The sequence below is a fragment of the Asterias rubens genome, chromosome 7 (genome assembly GCF_902459465.1).
Source record: "Asterias rubens chromosome 7, eAstRub1.3, whole genome shotgun sequence".
NCBI lineage: Eukaryota > Metazoa > Echinodermata > Asteroidea > Forcipulatida > Asteriidae > Asterias > Asterias rubens.
Window position 1 is genome coordinate 18,427,782 of NC_047068.1, and position 19,952 is coordinate 18,447,733.

Genomic DNA, 19,952 nt, shown 5'->3' on the forward strand with positions numbered 1-19,952 from the left:
TTGGCCAGTATAGTTTTTGTAGTAACTTAAAAGTTTGCTTGGCTTCACAACCAGAATCAATAAATGTTGGTTTTCTCCATCGTTTTGTATTGCACACACACTGTAGTTAGAATGTATTTACTATCCCTGTCCAAACATATTTTCACCACTGCTCGATGGAATACTATTCTTTGTAAATCTTGTTTTTTAATATTGGTGTTTCATGTTTGATTGTTTTCTTGCATTTTGTCTTGCCATTCAGCCTCTGGCTGCGATGGTCTTTGTTTTTAATAAACCATTTTGAATCAAATCAACGTGTGATTACTTTAATTGAATGACAATCTAGTTCCTGCAAGCTTCTCTTCACACAGTTCATCAAGAGCCTTGCTTTGAGCTTCCGAGAGTTGCACTTTCCAATCACCAACAATACCTGAAATTTGCAAAGTAAAAGTATCAAACATTGTGCGGTTTAGTAGCTGTTTCCCTTATATTTAATGCATTGTTTATTTGCCAGGCCTTAAACTTTGCCCCTTGAAGGGAATTGCTTTGGGTTCCGTGGGTTATTTTGAGGCCTGATTTGGTATCAATGTCCTCTAGTACTGATGTCATAGGCATGTCTGTGGTCTGCCATTTTGAGATTGTCGCAACAAAAACTGGTAAACATATAATAGTGTTAACCTGTTTAAATTTCATTTCAAAAGGTGGTTTCATTTTGTCGAATGCCCAAAAATCTGGAGTGAATTATATGTCCACGCAGGACGAAAATGCTTTATACTATCGAAGGCTGCTGAAGGCTTTCAACCAAAAATTGTTTGTTGCCATAAGTTTAAGATTGATCACCCACACACACACAGTAAAGAGACCCTTTAAGCAGTACTATGAAATTGATGGGCCCACATGAGCAATAAGTTACTCTTACCTAAATCAACGTAGGCCAATATTTTGTTGTTTCCGTTTTGTTTTAAATAAAAAAAGCTTATTAGTACCTTTCCTTAAGAAAGACTGCCCATCAGGAATTTTGCCGTCTGGATAGAAATTCTTAATCAGAGAGTCTGGATTGGTCATGGGATTCTTCTTCATGCTCTCAAAGCTACAGTGATCGGTAATGGCGTCCAGAATCTCATCTGAGAAGGATTTCCCAAGGAACTCGCTGATCTGCTTCACCGTCCCACGAAGATCCTGTGTTACAAAGTAAATTATTGAGCCTCAACCTTATGTTTTGAATCTGAATTATAAAGTCGCCGAAGCATCCTAATGGAAACATGACACCAACTTTTTGTAGAGAAAACAATGAAGAAACTTCAGTTTTAGACTTGGGAGGAGAACCTCCATGACATGACAGGAAAAACCCACGCAGCCAGGTAGGGTTCCCTGGCTACGGCACTGGATTGGGACTTGAGTCAAGTCTAGGTAGGGACTGACTGGGACTGAACAACCCCTACCCACAAGCAAGGCACTGGTCCGGGCTTGAACTGGGGTCCACAGAGGTGAATGGCATGGAGAGAAACCACTGAGCCAACCTGACTGATCTTCTTTTAGTTTGCACTTACTGACTCCCTTGCACCATCATGACACAAAGTATACCATCTGCATGCCATGCTCTCCATTTTTGGAGCCAAAATCTATGGAAGAGTGTAAATATTGCTTGGCTTAAAAGCACAGAGGAAATTGACTCCAAAAATGGTACAACCAAGATTATATTGCCCGGTGAAATGGGTCAATAGACTAAAATGGAATGCCTCTATTTACGTGTAGCTAGCAAAAAAAAGTACCAGTTTAAACTTCCATTGCTCATGTAGTTCAGAGCATGTACCCATTCCAAAGAACAATAACAGTTAGTACCAGTTTAAACTTCCATTGCTCATGTAGTTCAGAGCATGTACCCATTCCAAAGAACAATAACAGTTAGTACCAGTTTAAACTTCCATTGCTCATGTAGTTCAGAGCATGTACCCATTCCAAAGAACAATAACAGTTAGTACCAGTTTAAACTTCCATTGCTCATGTAGTTCAGAGCATGTACCCATTCCAAAGAACAATCACAGTAAGTACCAGTTTAAACTTCCATTGCTCATGTAGTTCAGAGCATGTACCATTCCAAAGAACAATAACAGTTAGTACCAGTTAAACTTCCATTGCTCATGTAGTTCAGAGCATGTACCCATTCCAAAGAACAATAACAGTCAGTACCAGTTAAACTAACTTCCATTGCTCATGTAGTTCAGAGCATGTACCCATTCCAAACAACAATAACAGTCAATACCAGTTAAACTAACTTCCATTGCTCATGTAGTTCAGAGCATGTACCCATTTCAAAGAACAATAACAGTTAGTACCAGTTAAACTTCCTTTGCTCATGTAGTTCAGAGCATGTACCCATTTCAAAAAACAATAACAGTAATTACCAGTTTAAACTTCCATTGCTCATGTAGTTCAGAGCATGTACATGTACCCATTCCAAAGAACAATAACAGTTAGTACCAGTTAAACTTCCATTGCTCATGTAGTTCAGAGCATGTACCCATTCCAAAGAACAATAACAGTTAGTACCAGTTAAACTTCCTTTGCTCATGCAGTTCAGAGCATGTACCCATTCCAAAGAACAATAACAGTTAGTACCAGTTAAACTTCCATTGCTCATGTAGTTCAGAGCATGTACCCATTCCAAAGAACAATAACAGTTAGTACCAGTTAAACTTCCGTTGCTCATGTAGTTCAGAGCATGTACCCATTCCAAAGAACAATAACAGTCAGTACCAGTTAAACTAACTTCCATTGCTCATGTAGTTCAGAGCATGTACCCATTCCAAACAACAATAACAGTCAATACCAGTTAAACTAACTTCCATTGCTCATGTAGTTCTGAGCATGTACCCATTCCAAAGAACAATAACAGTTAGTACCAGTTAAACTTCCATTGCTCATGTAGTTCAGAGCATGTACCCATTCCAAAGAACAATAACAGTTAGTACCAGTTAAACTTCCTTTGCTCATGCAGTTCAGAGCATGTACCCATTCCAAAGAACAATAACAGTTAGTACCAGTTAAACTTCCATTGCTCATGTAGTTCAGAGCATGTACCCATTCCAAAGAACAATAACAGTTAGTACCAGTTAAACTTCCTTTGCTCATGCAGTTCAGAGCATGTACCCATTCCAAAGAACAATAACAGTTAGTACCAGTTAAACTTCCATTGCTCATGTAGTTCAGAGCATGTACCCATTCCAAAGAACAATAACAGTTAGTACCAGTTAAACTTCCGTTGCTCATGTAGTTCAGAGCATGTACCCATTCCAAAGAACAATAACAGTCAGTACCAGTTAAACTAACTTCCATTGCTCATGTAGTTCAGAGCATGTACCCATTCCAAACAACAATAACAGTCAATACCAGTTAAACTAACTTCCATTGCTCATGTAGTTCTGAGCATGTACCCATTCCAAACAACAATAACAGTCAATACCAGTTAAACTAACTTCCATTGCTCATGTAGTTCTGAGCATGTACCCATTCCAAACAACAATAACAGTCAATACCAGTTAAACTAACTTCCATTGCTCATGTAGTTCAAAGCATGTACCCATTCCAAACAACAATAACAGTCAATACCAGTTAAACTAACTTCCATTGCTCATGTAGTTCTGAGCATGTACCCATTCCAAACAACAATAACAGTCAATACCAGTTAAACTAACTTCCATTGCTCATGTAGTTCAAAGCATGTACCCATTCCAAAGAACAATAACATTTACCTTGAAAGCTTTCTGCCACCAAGGCTCCCAAAAAAGGTTTCTATGTACAATGATGCAAACACATGTGTGTTAATGGTAATAATAAAGTAAAATAATGTAAAAAAAACAATGAGTGTAATAATTGTAGCTCAAATCCGTCACCCCATGACGTTCTTGACACTTCCAACATTTATTACAGCCTAAATTAAATAAATAAAACACTTACCTTCTTCATGTCTTCAAATCGCAGAAATAAGATGTGATCCTCGTTTCTTCTCTGCCAGAAGTAAAGATAGTGGTCCCACCATTTGCCGTAAGGAACTTGTAACAAAAAAAATACAAATGATAAGTAACTTTTATGCAGAGTTAATAAATGAATCATCCAAACCCTGTCATGGCATGTCTCGGCCAACAGATAAGAGCACTGGACTCAAGCTCTGCTGTGTCTGCTAAGCAGAGTGTGAGTTTGAGTCCCAGTCCTGACCCTTAAGCAAACACTTAACCATTATTGCTGTATCCTTCTGATGGGACGTAAAGCCACTGGTCTTGTTGGTTGTGAAATGAACATAAAAGAACCCAGTACACTTATTGAACAGATATGGGGTTCGCCCCAGTGTACCTAGTTTGACTCGCTGTATATTGGGCCACAGCACCTTGTACACCATTACATCGCTTAATGTTGAAGGAACACGTTGCCTTTTCCTTTTACCTCGGCGACTAACACGGTCGGCCATTTATGGGAGTCAAATTTTTGACTCCCATAAATGGCCGACCGTGTTAGTTCGCACAGTAAAAGGAAAACCACGCAATTTCGAGGCAAATTTGTGTGGATCATTGTATTCTACTTTTAAAACATCTTTCCAACCATATGCATTTTATAAAAAAGGGTTACAAACGCTTTTTATAGACCAACTCGTCCGATCCAAGGCAACGTGTTCCTTTAAAGGCACCTGGAAATAGGATTTTTTTTCTTTTAAACATAAGAGTATATGTTTATTAACAATAAAACTATTTTTTTGAGTAATTGTTTGTCACGATTTATATGTTAAAAAAAATTAATTAAGTGCTTGGGGGGTTGACTCTGCCTACCCCTTTTGTGACGTAGGAAAAGGAAGACTTTGCCTCGATCAAACATAGACCCCCCTCGATGCGTAGATAAACACACGTGCAAAAGTACATGTAATTCTAAGACGTGAGTTTGTACGCTGCGAAAAAGGTTTTTTTCTGCCATTTTTCCGGCAATGCCGACCAGGTGTATTGCTGCTGGATGCAGCAAAACAACTAAAGATGGGATCAGTCTTCATCTGTTTCCTGCAGATCCCAAGTATAGGCGGTTGTGGGCTGCGAAAGTCAGATTAACTAGAGCAAAGTGGTCCGGTCCGACGTCTTTTTCAGCGCTATGCAGCGAACACTTCGAGCCGTCGTGCTTCGAATCCGGGATACACCACTCATTTGACATGACGAGAAGAGCCATTCTTAAACACGACGCCGTCCCAACAATTTTTCCAGCTAGTGGGAAGTCGAAGAAGGTATCTGAAAGACGTGACGAACCCAGAGGAGCATTTGCTAAACGTGAACAAATTCGGGTAAGTTTGAACTTTGAGGGTATGTTTTCAGCTTTTGCCAAGTGACACGATTTTTTGTTGGTACAATGTTGCTACAAATATTATACTTTATATTATTATCATCTGTTAGTGTAACTTACTAGTGCCATCCATGTACATGCTGAATATTATGTCAAATTGAAGATCTTCATGAGGAGCGAATAACCTCTGATGATGAAAGAATGATACGAGTAAGTCTTTAGGATTCCTGATGACGTAAACCATCTTGATCTTCTTCTCCCACACTTGAGGAGGCAACAGTTGACCTGGGAGATGACACTTTATAAGACGTCGGGAACTTGTGGGAAGGTTTGCTATTTCCTTGTGCGTTTTTGGAAGCTGGAAAGAATTTAAAGATGAAAGTAAGACACAATGGAGCACAAGTTCTTTATATTAAAGTGATTTTTCGATCAGCTAGTTCCTTTAGAAAACCAAACCATTCTCAAGAAGATGGTCAGAGCACACTGACCAAAACGTCAAGCAGAACAAACCGGCTCTTCTCAGAGCCACCTCTACTCACTAAGAGATTTTACATGAAGTGACTGCACACCTTACGTACTTTGTATTGTCTACCATGCATAGCTTTAAGTCTTATCTCAACCCATACCCCCAATGAAGCACAAAAGCAGGGCTCAAATTTGGGGTAAAATTCAACAAAACTGTAGTTTAAAGTTTTAGTTTTAAAGGAACAATTAATAATAACAATAATAATATTTAAAACATATAAAGCGCCATCTATCTAAGACTAAACTTATTCCGAGGCGCATAAAACAAACAAAGAGAGTAACAAAACAAAAACACAAATTACGAAGCTTGGAAAGAAGTAAGGGTACGTTGAATAAAAATGTTGAATTACACAAACGTGGTGGCAAAAATAAATGGTTAAAAACAGACAGAAAGTCAATCATAAGAAATTTTGAATAGGTGGGTTTTTAGCAGAGTTTTGAAAATGTCCAGAGACGTTGTAGAAAATTAGAAAATTTGTTTTCTGCTGACAGTGTACCGGTAAGCACTTTTTTTAATCCACCATAACATAAGCTGACAAACCTGTAGAAGTTTGAGATCGATTGACCGTTTGAGATAGATCGACCTTCTGCGTGACTAGAAAATTGTGAAAAACCGATTACACATTTTGCATAACATCGATTAAAAAAATTATTTAAAAAAAAACCTCACTCAGCGATAAACTCCAAACATTGGTTTTATTTATTTCTATAAAAAAATAACATTTCAGACAGAAATATTTAGTAAAGGGAATTTTTCCTACTGCCATCTTCATTAGACTGTGTACGTTTCATGTAAATCTGTGATCTTTTACGAGTTTTTTTTCATACCAATTCTGTAATGTTCCTTTAAGTGGTTCAAGAAATACTAACCAATCAGGCTAATTAACCATAAAGTTCTTACATCTCTATTCTGATGCCCTCCAAAAGTTATCTCCAAGAAATGTCCTCTTTGCCATGAATAGGTTTTGTTCAGCAATTCAATGTCACCATCATGAAGAATGGCCGACATTATTTCAAGAGTCCATGTTGTACCTGGCAATGAATACAAAATTAAGTATGACAAAATATCGATCACATGTAATAATGTATCAATGTTACGCATCTGCAGAATTTTTTATTTTATTCATGTTATCCCTCTTATTAAAACTCCTTCCTCACTGTTGTTATTATACCACCTTCATTTTAGTTTTATTATTTCGTCCAATGTACTCAATCCTTATGAGTTAAATTGTTAAAAAAAAAATCCTTTTGTTTTTGGTGTAATTTTGTTTTGATTTTTTTCTGTGACTAGTACCCCACTGACTAGTACCCCACTAATTTCTTGCTTCAAAGTATCGCCTAGCCATGCTCTACAGAAATCACTTTGATCACATAAACACCAGCTGGAAGAAACATCTAACTGAATCTAAATCTAACACCAGAGGTCATGGCTGTCGCTTCTGGACCCCCAACTGAATGCATGCAGCTCCCAAGTGTACTCTTCCTCCTTCTTCCTTAGCACCAGCAAAGACTGGAACTCCTAACAGAAGGATCCTAGAGAGGCGGCATTGAGGAGGGAAGGAACCATCTAGCTCACAGGCACTCTACACGTTGTAGGTTTCGCACACAAGTTTTATTTTGTTTGCCAGCGCACCACAGATTTGGACAGCGCGCGCACCATCCTCACAGTGCGTTATCTTTATACCATGAAGTCTGCACTATAGACAATGTGACCTGTGACATCACATGCATACAAAAGAGCCACAGAGCCTGGACTTCCTGCAGGCACGATTTGTACACAGCCTAATGGAAGAAAACATAAAATCTTATATTTTATGGAGATTGCACTATCTATAATCCCTATCATTTTTTGATATGATGAAAGGGAACGCATCTCAAAACTTGTCCATCTTTTACTTTCATAACTCTTGGATTTATGTGGAAATTATGACACAAAATATCAACTTTCCCATAGGACCAGTGCAGTTTCTTGCCTGCCAGAATACTCGAAGAATGCACAAGGTCACACTTATTGTAAACAAAGTTCACATGGTCTATACTTGGAAGAAGAAGAATTTGCAAAGCAGACTTTCTGCTAAACAGCTTTCTTGAAATTGGGCCCTGCTCATTTCAATAACAGAGTACAGTACATACCTGCTTTAGGGAAGGTAACTATAAACACATCATCTTGTCTTACATCAAACGTCTTAAGATCATCAAGGGTAGTTTGAAGAACGTCTTTAGGTACATACACCCCTTCATACTCATACGTCCACACCAACTCGAATTTTTAACCAGAAAAAAACTTCACTTGCACGAAAAGCGGTCGGACGCCATCTTGGCTTAAAAACCGTGTTTGGACCAGACCATTATGATACGGGTAGATTTAGCACTTATCAACAACAGAGGGCGGGCTTCATGTGAAGACCTTCACTGCAGTGTGCACAGTGCATGACGCCCGCCCTCTATTGCTAAGTCTGACTCACCCGCATCATAATGGACTGGTCCGAACACGATTTTAAGCCAAGATGGCGTCCGACCGTTTTCCGTGAACGTTCAGTTTTTTTTCTGGTTAAAAATTCACACTTTTCGTGAAGTTTTTCCATTAAATTTATGTTTATATTACAGAACACATATAGTTCTAATATATCTATGGTATATTGGCAATTTTCGAGGTAATTAAAACTTGTTGGCAGCGAGTTGTCGGCGCTCTGGACTTGTTGTCGGCGTTGTCGGCGAGTTGTCGGCTTTTAGTAGGACCCACCAAAAGAGCAAGGGTTGACCATTCATGGTGGTGGTGGCTTTGACCTCCATGTCACCTCCGGCCGTCGGGAGGAGGGTTACGTTTATTATGAACTACTCCATGGTCTGACCATGAATGACGTACGCGTCCCTTTTGTGTAAGTTGTTGTTGACCGTTGAATGGCCTAGCCGGCCATGGTGGTGGAGGGTTGAACCTCATGTTGTTGTTGACACCGAAACAGGTCAACTCGTACCCAAGTCAACTCGTACCCAAAATATTGTACCCAAGTCAACTCGTACCAAAGTCAACTCGTACCTACGTCAACTCGTACCCAGGTCAACTCGTACCCAAGTCAACTCGTACCGTACAACGTACGTTGTATGCCGAAACGGAGAATTTCCGTGCGGCGTGATTTTGTAAGCGATAGGAAATAAAAATGATGTTCTACCATCATATGGAGCTCACTTTTATTAATAATAATCTCACGAATTTCGTTTTTAATAATGTTTGTTCATCTCATTTCTGCCTTTTTTCCGCTAGGATATTCATTCAGATATCCATTGTGGTTTCTTTTAAATTCCCGTGTTGAAGGGTCGCCGTGAAAGGCGTTGAGCAGATCAGATGCACACTAGTTCTTCGTTTTCAAGGAGGTATAAATATTTCGACCTTCATGTTCATATGAGACCAATTATTTTCAATGAAAAAATATACTATGTATAAAACGCAACCCTTCATGTTTACCTTGGTGTTTTTCCTGTTAAAGTGTTCCCAAAAGAAAATTTCATGGTAAGAATTCATTCAATTCATTCATTTGCGTTATGTTCTGATTATCGTTTTCCGATAACAAGTACATTTTAACAAATATACTGTTCCACTCTTTCCAACCAAAACACCTTGCGTAACAAGCCTATATTAAAAAAAAGTTCTCTGATTAATTTTCCCCACCGTAGGGCCCAAGTAAAAAAAAAATTCAACATGAAAAAAAAAACCCAAGAAAACAAAATTATTGCAGCAATGAATAGCTAAATGTATGATTAACAATATAAATAAATAAATTAAACTACAATATTTATCAGTACGAGTAAAACTTTTTAAAAACATTTATTTGGGTGCGAGTTGACTTGGGTACGAGTTGACTCAGGTACGAGTTGACTCGGGTACAAGTTGACTTAGGTACGAGTTGACTTGGGTACGAGTTGACTTGGGTACGAGTTGACTTGGTACGAGATGACCCGAATTCGTTGACACAGTACATGTGAACGTCAGCTTCGTACCCAGGCCAACGGTAATCGATCTCGCTACAACTTTTCCCCCGGCATGCTGCATGCGCCGCCTTCTTTTCTTGCTCTCGCTCATAAAATTATACCCCTGGAATTGGTTCATTCGCTGTTGAACTAGACTTTATTTCAAGTCTGAAATTGCGGTTGCAAATGACAGAAGTTTACAGGCTAACAAGAGGGCGCTATTTAAGGCAACAATAGACCTGGGCCCAACTTCATGGCTCTGCTTACCGTAAGCACAGAATCGGCGCTTACGGAAGCAGGGAATTATGTGTCTACGGCAAGCGTATTACACGGATAGCGGCAAATTGTGGCTTCTGCGCGTGCGTACTCAACGTTACTAGGCATTCTATGGTTACAAGGCTAGCGCAGAAATTCCCGTAAAGCTTGGAATTTGGACTGGTATCAAAATAATTTGATCCATATCTATCTCACAATGCACCTCATTCAACAGTCTGCGCTTGCGCAATGGTATTTGTGAATAGGGCCGTGTCCGAAACGACGACTTCGGCTACAGCTAGCTACCGCTAGATCGCGCGCGTCTGCCTATCATCAACACTGGTAGACGCGCTGATCTAGCCGTAGCTGTAGCCGAAGTCGTCGTTTCAGACACGGCCTAGGTCTATGAACTGCCATGTACTAAAAACCCACGCCGCACACATGGAACCAAGTCAACAATCAGCAATTTCTCCTCCAACGTGCAATGACATTGTGTCGGGGGGGGGGGGTCTTTTATAAACGTATTAAAGGAGGGGTCACAGGTCGCAGATACTTTTTTAGGGCAGAAAATTGTTTGCACATAAAATGGGTGAAGTATAACACGCCAACAATGTCGGGTGGTATTTATTTTAATTAGGGTTTACATGGTGCTGCGGCGCATCATACAGCAGCCACAGCCAGGAACACCGGGGTGAACCTCTTTCCTTTTCAATGAGTGCACTGGGTTCTTCCCGTTCAACACATGGGACCAACGGCTTTACGTCCAATCCGAAGGACGAAACAATGGTTAAATGTCTTGCTTAATGACACAAGTGTCACGGCTGATGCAAGGTTAAGCCCTATGATAGGACTCTTCCCGATCCTCTGTGCTGTACATAGATACAGACGAAAGTAAGGCCGCCAGGGCTAATGCAAGGGTATGATTTCATGCATCTGTAACAAATAATATTTTAAAAAAGTATCCGTATTTGTAAAATGTATTATACATACACATAAATTTATTTATTCACAGTGCAATCATTCAGCGGGTTTCGTGAACTGGTATGGGGTGAGATAGACGGTGTTTCCGGTGAAATGGATATGGAGACGACATTTAAAGGCACTTGATAGACATTGGTAGTTGTCAAAGACCACTAAATTCTCAACTGGGGTTACCCAACATTATGCATTAAATAGCAAACCTGTGAAAATTTGGGTTCAATTGGTCATTGAATAATGCAAATGAATAACGAAAGCAATATCAGTCTTTGGCATTACTTTTGTGGTGCTTTCAGATGCATAATAAAGAGGCCTCAGCTGGAGTATTTTATTACCTCTTTCTCAACAATTGCATTATACCAGAGGGCGCCGTTTCACATAATGTTTTATACTACCAACAGCTTTCCATCGCTTGATAACAATTTGTTTATGCGCCAATCACTTTGAGTATTTGTCAACAGTGTCCATTTTGCCTATTAAAAAGAACAAACTAGAACAGGACAAAAGCATGATTTTTTTTTTACACTCGGTATACCTGTTTTTATTATCAACAACGATTTGATCTGCTTCTCATAAGTGTGATAATGACGACGGTGCCAGCTTGGTTGAGTTTCGTTCATGTATCTGCTTCGAGACAATATTGAATCCCTCTGAAAAACGTATGATAGAGGAATATAGGTCAACGGCTTTTTGCAAATTATGTCATATCAATACAAAATTGTAAACCTGGACCAAAACTTGTTTCCAAAATAATTATAAAGTAGGCCTATGGCGCCAAAATCTATAGCAATTCATGAAAGCAAAAACAGCCTTGTTGCGTTACTTTTGTGTGCTTTCTGATACATAATAAAAAAGGCCTCAGTTTTAAAGTATTTTATTACCCCTTTCTTAAGATAATTACATTACTCGAGAGGGAGCCGTTTCCCACGATGAATAATGAACTCCCATTTTATTCTACTAACATTATTTCATTATTAGTTGCCATCGTTGTTAATCGTCAATTTCTAAATAAAATCATTATAATGTAAAAAGGAAAACAGGCTTTATAGCATTGGTTAATAACTGTACAGATCCCTTCATTAAAATAGTGTTTTATTTTAAATCCATACTCATTTTATAGAATTACAATGTATTGTGTTTTAAAATAAAACTTATGTTTGACATTGATTAAGAAGTTCAAAATCTTCCGAAGCCATTGCCTTGATCCAAGACAAGATGATCACATTTCAAATGTCAGACCAGTATCCTTAAGCCTCTCTTTGCATAGTGCGTCTAGAGCCTCGCTTTGAGATGGGGACAACTGTGCCTTCCAACCACCCTCTTTGCCTGAAATGGATAAAGGGAAAAGGTGCAATACAATGCAATTATTGTTCAATTCAATTAAAGACAGTGGACACTATTGGTAATTGTCAAAGACTAGTCTTCACAGTTGGTGCATCTCAACATATGCATAAAATATCAAACCTGTGAAAATTTCAGCTCAATCGGTCATCAAAGTTGCGAGATAATAATGAAAGAAGAAAACACCCTTGTCACACGAAGTTGTGTGCTTTCTGATGCTTGATTTCGAGACCTCAAGTTCTAAACTTGAGGTCTCGAAATCAAATTCGTGGAAAATTACTTCTTTCTCGAAAACTACGCTACGTCACTTCAGAGGGAGCGGTTTCTCACAATGTTTTATACCATCAACCTTTCCCCATTACTCGTAATCAAGAAAGGTTTTATGATGATAATTATTTTGAGTAATTACCAATAGTGTCCACTGCCTTTAAACAATTTTTTTTCCCATACTCACACTAATAAAAGACAGAATCATCAGGACATTATGGATAGTAGTGCAATGGGAGGCTTTAGAACGCTAGGTGGCAGCAGAACAATGGATTTTACCTGGTACGTCTGCTGTCACCAAGCGTCCCAAAGTCGCTAATTTGTACAGATGATGCCCAAGATTACTAATGGGGCAGAAACATGGACAACAACAAAACTGACAGCACAAACAGCAATGGAGAGACATTTAAAATGCTATACATGTTATCTCAATTAGAGACAGGATTAAATGTACAGCAATACAAAAGAAAACAGGCTGGAGTAAGATACATCATAAGGACAACACAACAAGCAAAATTAGATGGACGACAAGAATAATGGATTGGCAACCAAGGATAGGGAATGGAAAAGAGGTAGACAGAGAAGAAGATGGAGAGATTACATCAGGGTTTATGCAAGAACAACATATCCCAGAACTGCAAGAAATAGAAATGAATGTCATTTACATGAGGAGGGCTACATCCTACACTGGATGAAGATGATGATGAATGTCAAAAAAATAGCGACAACATTAAGACCAGCTTAGAGCAGAGCAAAGCGAGAGCTGTAGGGAGCGGTCTACAACAAAAGTTTCAGCGCTTTAACACATAAACATTGGTTTTATAGTCTTACCCTTTCTCATAAATGACTTTCCATCTGCAATCTTGCCAAACCTTTGAGCAATAATAGTGTCTGGGTTGGTCATAGGGTTATTCTTCATGCTCTCAAAGCTGCAGTGATCGGTAATGGCGTCTATGATTTCATCTGAGAAGGATTTCCCAAGGAACTCACTGATTTGCTTCACCGTCCCACGAAGGTCCTTATAGGATTGTAAGACAATAACAAAAAACAGTGTTCAAATCAACAGGGTTAAAAACAACTTCACTGGCTCCCTATCTCTCAACGAATCATCTTCGAGCTGATTCTCCTTGTCCACAAAGCACTCAACGGCAAGGCTCCCAACTACATGAATATTATCTCGGAACTACTTCAAGTTAACACTCCGTCAAGGAATCTTTGACCATGTTGCTTCTCTTCATTGAACCTAGGCTACCCACTGAAGATCAGTCAAAAATGCAATCGAAAATCTCCTCGGTAGAGTTAATGTGCTTTTCCAAGTCCATGGGTTCATCATGTATACTTTTAAATTGTACTATTCCTTTAAAACCCACCTTCTTCATGTCTTTAAACTGAAGCACCAGGACGTGATCTTCATTCCTCTTCTCCCAGAACTTCAGAATGTGATCCCACCAACTGCCGAACGGAACTTGAAAATAAGAATATCAGATCGTTATTGTTACGGTCGTTTCATGTTCATATACTAATGTGACAAAAACCGTTTGACAACAGACCTCATTACTGAATAGGTCACAGTTTGTTTGTTCATGTTTTTTTCATGTTTCAGAAGAATGGAAAATCGAAAATCTACCTCGCGGTTGTAGAACTAGCAAGACAAGTTCTCAAAAGAAAATCTACCCAGCCAGTAGATACAAAGGCAAACCAAAACATAGAACCACCTTGTTTTACTTACGGGTGTTTTTCAGGAATCTCTCAAATACGTCATCAAATTGGTAATTCCTGTGAGGTGCTGTAAGATTTCCGTGATGAAAGAAAGACACAATGGTGTCTTTAGGATTCCTGATGACGTAGACCATCTTAATCTTCTTCTCCCATACTTCAGGAGGTAGTAGTTGGCTTGGAAGATGAGACTTGATAAATCGAGGAGTGGACCTTGGCATATTGGCTACCATCTTATCACTCCTTGGCATCTGAAGAAGAAACACATTTTTTTATAGGCCTATCCATAAAAGTGAAGTAACAAAATGCCCTTTTCGAAACAACGGCTGCGCCTTTGGATTCACCTTCAGGCTCCGTCTGAAGCCCCGAGCCCCAAGCATGTACGCAAAGCACGCGCAATAAAATAGGGAGGTTTAGCTGGGCGTTACGGGAGCAAAAATGAACGCGAACATCAGACAATATGGTTTTGTTAAAATCTCACGTTTTTAGCATCCGTGAAGTTACCATTTTTTACGTCGGTACGTACGTGCAGCAGACGTCAAACGTGAGTATGAAATACTAGCCCAAAGTGGTGACGTCACCTCAAAACCATACCAATTTCTGACGATCATGTTCATGTTCACGTATTTGCTCGAGTAACGTGCAGCTAAATCTCCCTCCAGCTACACGTTACGCGAGCAAAAAACGTGAACGTCAAAACATTGTGACGTATTTAATATAATATGTTAAAGGCAGTGGACACTATTGGTAATTACTCAACATAATTATGAGCACAAAACCTTACTTGGTAATGGGTAATGGGGAAAGGTTGATGGTATAAAACATTGTTAAAAACGGCTCCCTCTGAAGTGCCATAGTTTTCGAGAAAGAAGTAATTTTCCACGAATTTGATTTCGATACCTCAGATTTAGAATTTGAGGTCTCGAAATCAACCATCTAAACGCGCACAACTTCGTGTGACAAGGATGTTTTTTCTATCATTATTATATCGCAACTTTGACCACCAATTGAGCATGTTGAGATACACCAAATCAGAAGACTGGTCTTTGACAATTACCAATAGTGTCCACTGTCTTTAAGTAGTCTATACATTGTTACGTGTTTTGATAAGCCAATTGAGGGCAACGACAAGTCACCACGTAAACTAATATAGTGCATTTTTTAGTAATTTTATTTACTAATTCGCGTCTACTTTACCTCTGGGTGCGCTGCACCAGCGTGGGTCATCTCTAAGAATGGAACTCTAAGCAGTGTGTGTTTCTTATTTACTTCCTCAATGTTCCCATCGTGAAGTATAGTGGACATTATCTCTTGCGTCCACGTGGTTCCTTTATTAGGCGGGGAAAAAAGACCAACCAAAACCAAAGTCAAGAATAAGTAAAACGAGGAGGAAAAAATGAAAGGCACCGGACACGTTCTATTAATGTCATAGACATTTCAGCTTTGAATGGTGAAAGTGCAACTGCAAGATGGCCGCCTAATTGTCTTGCTAACTTGTGAAATGCTTCACCTGAGCAGTTTTGTCCTGCTACAGTGAGCACGAAATTTGCTTACCGTTAAGCAGCCTATGACATTGGGCTATGTTGCCCAGACTAAAAATCCTTTTGTTTTATACTTTGTCAATTTGTTCGGGGGTCGTCAGGGTTATCCTGCTTCTTTAATTTCGTGTATACTGTACAAATTATTTGATGTAATTTTTTTCAATCTTTTTATCTTCTCCATTTGTTGAGGTTTTGAGGAAATAGATAAATAACAAATAAAAAACCATACACCTAATATGCTATACCTGATTTAGGGTAAGTAACAATGAACACGTCATCTTCTCGAATTTCAAACGTCTTGAGATCGTCCATGGTGCTTTTTAACGTATCTACAGCAAGATGAACTCCTTCATACTCGTACGTATCAAAACCTTTTGCATCTTCTTGTTTCAAATTGGCAAGTACTGCCATCACTGAAGGAGAAATAAATAATACATGTTAAATTTGCATCGGGGATAAAGAATATTAAATAGTCTGTGTACTTTTGTATATTAAAGAAGGTTGAATAAAATTCCTCCTCCAGTGGAAAAACACAAATTCTGTAATATTTCTTTAATTTTTTCCCCACAGAACTCCACAGGGGCTGCGTGTTAAGTATATTACACTATACAGTGCTCACAAACATCGGTTTAAGGGTACAAAAAAATATAACTAAGGAATAAATACTAAGGTTTGCGATGTGACACCATTTACTTATACCATTTTAGCCTACTATACAAATAAATAAAAACGTATAATTTCATTTATGTAATTTCACAGAAGAGTGCAAAGTACAAACGAAGACCGATAAAAACATACACATACACATTGTACTGTGATGGATTATAACAAGTATCTGAATTACTATCAGTTTATCTCCTGATGCCACAATTAAAGAACCAGACAATATCTATTAAAGGCGGTCGGGACATTTTAATTAAAACACGGCTTTATATACAGCACCAAAATATGAAAAATAATTAAACTTAAAGTCACCTGGAAATATAATTTTTTTTCTTTCAAACATAAGAGTATATGCTTACGAACAATAAAACAATTTTTTTAGTAATTGTTTGTCACGATTTATATGTTTAAAATATATATAAAGTTGTTTGAGGGGCTGACTGCGCCTACCCCTTTTGTGACGTCAATCGAGGCAGAGTTTGCCTGCAATGCGTATAGTAAACACACGTGCAAAGTACATGTACGTCCAAGTCGTGAGTTGGTACAATTTAAAAAGTGTTTTTCTGCATTCAGCAGCAATACACCTGGTCGGCATTGCCGGAAAAAACAATTTTTTTTTTGTGAAACGTACAAACTCACGACTTGGTCCGTACATGTACTTTGCAATTGTGTTTACTCTACGCATTACAGGCAAAGTCTGCCTCGATTGACGTCACGAACAGCGCCCTCTCGGGTCGGGGTCTACTCTTAAATTTGTAAATAACATAAGAACTGATTGTTTAAAACCTTAGTTAACTGTTTATTCACATTCCACTCATCAAAACACATATATTAGTGACAAAAGCTTTATTTTGAAAAAAATACCACTTCCAGGTGACTTTAAACTTGCAGAGTGGCACTGACCCCCACTTACTGACGTCCCTAAATACCAGGGATGTAGCGATATAGCGCAAAATGTAATGACTGGAACTAGTTGTCTGTAAATATTTGCCTCATGTGACCATTTGGAGGAAGGAAAACCCTGGAGGAAGGAAATCCTTTCGTCATCATGGTGTGACATGGCCCTAGAATAATTCCATGAGAACTTGATTGATTGCTTTCATAGACCATGTGAACTTTGTTTACAATAGGTGTGACCTTGAAATTCTTTGTGTATTATGGCAGGCACAATACTGCACAGGTCATAATTTATGGGAAACTTGGCATTTTGTGTAATAATTTCCAGATAAATCCCGGACAAGTTTTGAGATGTGCCCCCTTTCATCATATCAAAAATTGATAAAAATTAGACGGTGCAATCTCCATAAAGATTTTATGATTTCTTTCATTAGGCTGTGTACAAATCGTGCCTGCAGGAAGGAAGTCCATGCTCTGTGGCTCTTTTGTAAACATGTGATGTCACAGGTCACACCGTCTATTGCAAGATGACTGTTGTGATAAAACTACACATAAGACTGGTACAAGTTTACACTAACTTGTTTATTCATAACAATTTATGGGATCATGCATGCTCAACGGCTCAACCAATGCGGACGTCACGTACTCACAGCATACTCGCAGACCTCCATGCTCACAACCAGCAACCAACGTGTTCAAGCAAAAATAATGTGTCATTTACAACAATTGGTCTCCAACCTGTTATAAACATTAGTAATATTTACATTTCAGCGATCCGGCTATTGCCAATGCCCATACCATAGCAATTTTGAACCAGTACTCACTTTTCTGTTGTATGTCTTGAGGGGAAGCCATTGTTGCTCTTTGGTTGGTGTTCTATCTCTTGTGTGCAAGATCAAGGAAGTGAGTGCGATGTAGAACCTCTGACGAGTGAGTGCTCGTAATTTGCTTGTTTATTATACCAATTCTACCTCAATGATTATACACCATCCGATGCGTGCCTTATTTATACCTCCCTGCACGTACACCGTACCTCTTGTCACCGCATTACATAATACATGTGATTATTACAATGTGAGCCGTACCTCTGCTCTGCTCTGCGCATGCACCGACTTCATTCAAACAACCGTATAGCTGTATTGTGGAGCAAAAGATTTCTTTCTTTATAGAAATGTGCACCGACGTAAAAATTATAGGCATTCTGTATCTGTGTTTTGATTGGTCCAAGCATGGAGCTATACAAAAAGTCCGGGGTGACGTGGTCCGAGGTGACGTGGCTGCTACCACGTCACCTCGGACTCACGGCACTTGCGGTGACGTCTGCATACGGCCGGATCTAGGTGAAAGGTGTAAATGAACGGGGATTGGACCTCGTAGTGTGACCTCAGATGTTCGGGCTACCTTTCACCTAGATCCATACGCACACGATCGAAAGTGCAGCTGCCAAAAAGGTCCCCTCGGACAAAACACAGATATGGAAAGCTTGCGTCACTGCACTGCATGCTATCCAGTGAAAGTATCCGATGATAGCCCCCTGCATCGCCCCCTTCCAACATAAAAGCATTACCCAACCACTAACAAACCTTTTTTTTTCTTCCCTGGTACCCACACCTCGAGACAGTGACTAATACTGTGTATTGGCCTCAATGTATTAACAATGTTGTAGTTGGTAGGGCGTAAGCGGCAACCGAGTCTGAGTTACATTTCAAGTATTATTATAATAGGTTCATGACATCGAAGGTATTCGAGGGCCTACACTTATCTTCAACATTTAAAGTCACCTGGAAATAGATTTTTTTTTCTTCAAACATTGTAGTACATGTTTCTGAACAATAAAATAATTTTTGGAGTAATTGTTGTTCACGATTTATGTTTACAAAAATTAGTAAAGTTGTGTGGGGGTGACTCCGCCTACCCCTTTTGTGAAATCAATCGAGGCAGAGTTTGCCTCGATCGAACATCAAACACACGAGTCGTAAGTTTGTACGTTTCGAAAAAGGTTTTTTCTTGCATTTTTCAGGCAATGTCGACCAGGTGTATTGCTGCTGGGTGCAGCAAAACAACTAAAGATCGGGTCAGTTTGCAAGCACATGGAGAACTAGTGTGCATCTGCTCAACGCCTTTCACGGCGACCCGTTCAACACGGGAAATTCCCTTCAAATTCACACACTCGGGAGACATTTTCATCAGTTTAAGAAAAGTGATTTTGTTAAACTTACAAAGTCGCTCGGCATCGTATAGTATATATATTCCTCTTTCGAAACAGTACCCTTTTTATATAAATAAGAGCCAGTAAAGAGGGGCACTTTTTGATTGAAAAAGATGCATTTTGACTAAAATAATCAGTTTCCTATGGAGGTCACACCACATTTTGTAATTTTTTGCGGGGGTTGTCCCACTAAATTCAACGGCAAACTCGCTAGCAATCTCGCACCACCAGAAGTCGCATGGTTTTTGAAACGAGATGAAATAAGCTTTCCATCCATGTTACATGTTTTGTGATTGGTG

The 19,952-nt window shown here is 39.1% G+C and overlaps 1 protein-coding gene across 1 annotated transcript; it reads right to left on the reverse strand.

Annotated features, from left to right (window-relative positions):
• Positions 1–305: 305 nt before the first annotated feature.
• On the reverse strand, positions 306–18,575 carry LOC117292857 (cytosolic sulfotransferase 15-like). Its single transcript, XM_033775027.1, has 13 exons — positions 18,269–18,575; positions 16,130–16,297; positions 15,541–15,671; positions 14,357–14,594; positions 13,998–14,092; positions 13,459–13,645; positions 12,243–12,345; positions 7,954–8,087; positions 6,722–6,852; positions 5,416–5,653; positions 3,937–4,031; positions 966–1,158; positions 306–409 (listed from the first exon to the last, which is right to left on the reverse strand). Exons 1-13 carry the CDS (start codon positions 18,297–18,299, stop codon positions 306–308), a joined length of 1,848 nt encoding a protein of 615 aa, XP_033630918.1. The 5' UTR covers positions 18,300–18,575.
• Positions 18,576–19,952: the final 1,377 nt, after the last annotated feature.